The sequence below is a fragment of the Palaemon carinicauda genome, chromosome 9 (assembly GCF_036898095.1).
Source record: "Palaemon carinicauda isolate YSFRI2023 chromosome 9, ASM3689809v2, whole genome shotgun sequence".
Classification (NCBI taxonomy): domain Eukaryota; kingdom Metazoa; phylum Arthropoda; class Malacostraca; order Decapoda; family Palaemonidae; genus Palaemon; species Palaemon carinicauda.
The window spans coordinates 55,696,566-55,700,512 of record NC_090733.1 but is presented as its reverse complement, the minus strand read 5'-3'; the positions used below and the strand labels follow the sequence as shown (position 1 = coordinate 55,700,512).

The following is a 3,947-nucleotide window of genomic DNA, read 5'->3' as shown; positions in this document are numbered from 1 at the left end:
GCAGTTGGCCTAAACGTTTAATTCATGTATACTACTGTTGCGGCACTACTGTTACAGTAGTATTACTAGCACAGATACCCCACCCACATTTATGTATCGTTCCGCCATTCATAAAGTCTTTGTCATGTTTTTTCACTGTGCAATAAGCCATGGCCTCCTCAGAAATTAAGTTCAACATTAGATCATAGGTTATTTCATTAAGCTGACAAATTATGGCAACTGGGTATGTGATTGCCGATGTTGAAGCTAAAGATAAAGTATGGTATCATTCCTTCATTGCATTATCATCTTTACTACTATTTGTTTTGCTACATGTAGTAATTATTTTAAAGGATAAATGAATTATGTTCACTTTGCTTCTATAAATTCCCATTAGATGTACAAATAAAACTCGTAAAACTATTCATGATTTATTTACAAAATGCAGTCATCATCACTCTCGGGGAAAAGATCATCTTCCCCGTCCTCATCGTCACTGGCCAGGCTAATGATGACTGGCTCTACTGTCTCTCGGATATTGTTTGACTCCCAATACTCCTCTTCGAAATGACGGGATTGTCGAACTGCTCCTGCCCACACTTCTGGGGTAACAGAAAGCCTGGCTTCCTCCGACCTGTCCTGCAGGTCGGATCGAGTAAATCGACGGAGGGAGGAACGTACGTGTCTCTTCATGAACCCCCACACCAGTTCAATTGCATTGAGCTCGGGGTGAGCGGGGTGCAAACGCACAACCTCATGGCCCCATTCACGGATGTTGTTGTCAATCTCATACCTTCGCTCCAGCCGATTCTTTTGGCAAATAAGCAGCAGCTCCGAGCGTGTGGCAGAAGGTCAGAACGATATCCTGCGCTATTCTAGCCACCTGACGAGAGAACATAATAGAACATTAATACCTTAAAGATAGATCATAAATTGTTACATGTAGTACAAGCAATAAAGTGCAATTTCATCAAGTTCCCAATAAAATAGGTTAATTGACTCTTCAAACAATTTATATATATATATATATATATATATATATATATATATATATATATATATATATATATATATATATATATATTGGAAGTCATTATAATTACCTGACGAGATCTGCCTTTTTGGTTGCTGATGTGGGGTATCGACTCTCCTCGAGCAGTGTTCTATGATAAGGTGCATTATTAAGCACAAGTACAGATGGCTCAGGAAGGGATGGCAGAAGTTGCGTCGTTAGCCACTGTTTGAACAACTTTGCATTCATCTCGCCATGGTAGTCTCCCTGATTGATCTTGGCCAGGTAGCACAGGTATGAACCATCTATAAAGCCCTCATTCGTGCCAGCTGCCACCACCAAAAAACGCTCACCTTCTCCAGGAGGAACCTGAGGACTGTAAGTGGGGCTGGTGATATCCTGCGTAGTGTCTGCCCATTCCCTGTTGTGGGCCATCCTCGTCGTGAACCAGGTTTCATCTACGTAAACGACCACTCTCCCCTCCTCCCGCTGGCGCCGTACATCACGGAGAGCAGTTATCCGGCGGCATACAATTTCCAGAGATTCCTTCCTTACATACATCTTACGTTGGGAAATTTTATACATGAATCCCATAGAATACAAGAGTCGAAGTACTGAAGCCCATAATGTCATTTCCGGAATAATACCAGCTGTTTTGAGGTCATTTGTCAAGGAACCAACAGTAAAATGCTCCTTTTCGGCAAACTTTCTGTGGATACAGCGACGAATGGCACCAATCGTAAAGTTATCAAAGACAGGCGGCACTTGTGATCCTGACGATGGTGAAGGAACAGAACTGGAGGCACGGTTGACGGTGACCCCCACTGCACCTGCAGTCATGCCCAAAACATAACCGACACGGTCGTATGGCCTAAGAAGAAGAAAAAAAATTATATCGGATGATCCGTTGGTCTGATGGAGATTTTAGCACAAAAATCTTATTTTAACAAAAATAGTTATATAAAGACTGTTTACATACAATCTCTCTCTTTCTCTCTATCTTGGTGGCATAGTGAATAGTTAATGGAAATGTTCAAAAGCCTGAATGACATTACAAGTATTACAATCCTGTTACGCTAAATACAAATCAGACCATAAACATTGGATTTAAACTAGAAACTGAATATTTACCTATTCAGGCTATAGTAAATATGGCCACAGGCTTTCTCTTGACTGTATAAAGTTGCAAGTCCTAAGACAAATGCAGTTTTGCAACCACGGGGCAATTCCAAATCCTGTTAGCCATTCTTGACTGTTAAGGGTTTCAGAGCCAATAGAACAAGGTGAATGGGTGTCTGGTGGATGGGCGGGGCAATATTTTTTCAAAAGGTGTTTACGTTGCTCACGTAATGAATGTTTTCGACTCTTGGCTCGTTATCACTGGCCATGGCGTCGGCTAAGTCATTTTTACTCTATAAAAAATTAAAACTATCGGGTTTAGGTTATTGATAATGCTGACAAAATTTGTGTGTGGTTGTAAAATATACATATGTCAACTTTCAGCTACATCCGATGCTTTGATAAGGAGCAAAGTCCAAAAAACCGTGTTACAGAGGCCCTGAATCTCATAGTAGCTGAAAGAGAGAGAGAGAGAGAGTCGTCTCGCATTTTGTTGGTATACATTCAAGAGACTAATTTTTGGCAATCTTATACCCATAGGCCAACCCTGCCACATCCAGATCTTGGTCCTAGAATCTTCTGGAAGTAGCAGTTCAGATATATACCGCCCCAGGGATGTGTGCGGCAAAAGAGAAGCAGCCATCCTGTGAAATAGCCAAAGGGCCTCCCTCACACTCTCTCAGTACCTATAGTGTGTCCTCTCCAAAGTCATGCTGTGCCCAAAAGTATATCGTGTGTAGTGATTTAAAACCCTGCTGTAAGTTTGGCGGGTGATTTTAAATTTATTGTGTTTTGGTGAGTATTGGTATTGTGTAAATATTTTTAACTGGCCCTGTGCATGTAAAATATGTGAAGTTAGTAAGTTTATCAGTTACTTTATGTAAGTTCTTTATGAGTACAAGGATTGGAGTGTAATTATTCCTTTTGTCTTATTCTAAGGTTTATTCACATTTAATATTTCAACTCAAGTGATTACATAATTTTCTGACTGTAATTATTTCTATCGTCTTAGTTAAGTAATTATACAATTTCCTGAGCGTAACATTTTTGTCCTAGTTCAAGTTTTGCTCAGACTTGATATTTCGGGTGATTTGTTTTTTTATGTAAAGTCTTTCAAAGTGTTTTGATTTGTATAGAATATATTAATTTTTGTAAAGAATGTATTATTATATTCACCAGTGTTTATTTCAGTAGTTGCTCGTACCCCTGTTGAAAAATCGTTGTAAGAGGTGGTTTTAAATAGTTCTTAATAATAATTACCCAGTGTTGTTTTGAGTTTACTTAAGAGACCTATGGATATTCAGTGTTTTATGTATTGCTATCTGGGAGTTATAGAACTGTCTTAGAGCTTGGGTACCAATATTTTCAAGTGTAACAGATTTAATGTAAAAAGAAAAAGGTGAGTTTGAAACTCGAGAGGGTTGTGTAGCTTGCCAGTCGTAATATATGTAATATTCTATCTTTTTTTCTTCAGACAAAGGACCATCATATAATAATATTTAAGTTGATTTAACACCGAAACACTACTTATATATTTTCTAATTTGTGATATAGTAAAATTACCTGCAATAGGTCTAATTTACACAGACAACTAAACACTATCGACTCCATGGCAATCCGGGCGTGATCTCCTACGTTGCCAAATGTCCTCTGGAGAGTTTAGACCCCTACCAGTCTCGTTTGCCCATTTTAATCTCTGTGTCTGAATGTCTCTCCTGGGGCATTTTTTAGTCAACTTGTATTTGTGGGAATTTCTCTACCTATACTCACAAATTCTATTTGAACACGATGTTGTGTTGATATTTATCCATATTGACTCATTAGTGATAATTTGAAT

The 3,947-nt window shown here is 38.8% G+C and overlaps 1 protein-coding gene across 1 annotated transcript in view; it reads right to left on the bottom strand.

Moving 5' to 3' along the window:
* Positions 1–414: 414 nt before the first annotated feature.
* The window catches only part of LOC137646420 (uncharacterized), a 12,079-nt gene continuing 8,546 nt past the window's right edge, over positions 415–3,947 (bottom strand). The window contains 4 exon segments of the mRNA XM_068379521.1: positions 415–862; positions 1,083–1,862; positions 2,123–2,226; positions 2,338–2,403. Coding sequence (XP_068235622.1) covers positions 415–862; positions 1,083–1,862; positions 2,123–2,226; positions 2,338–2,403 — 1,398 coding nt within the window.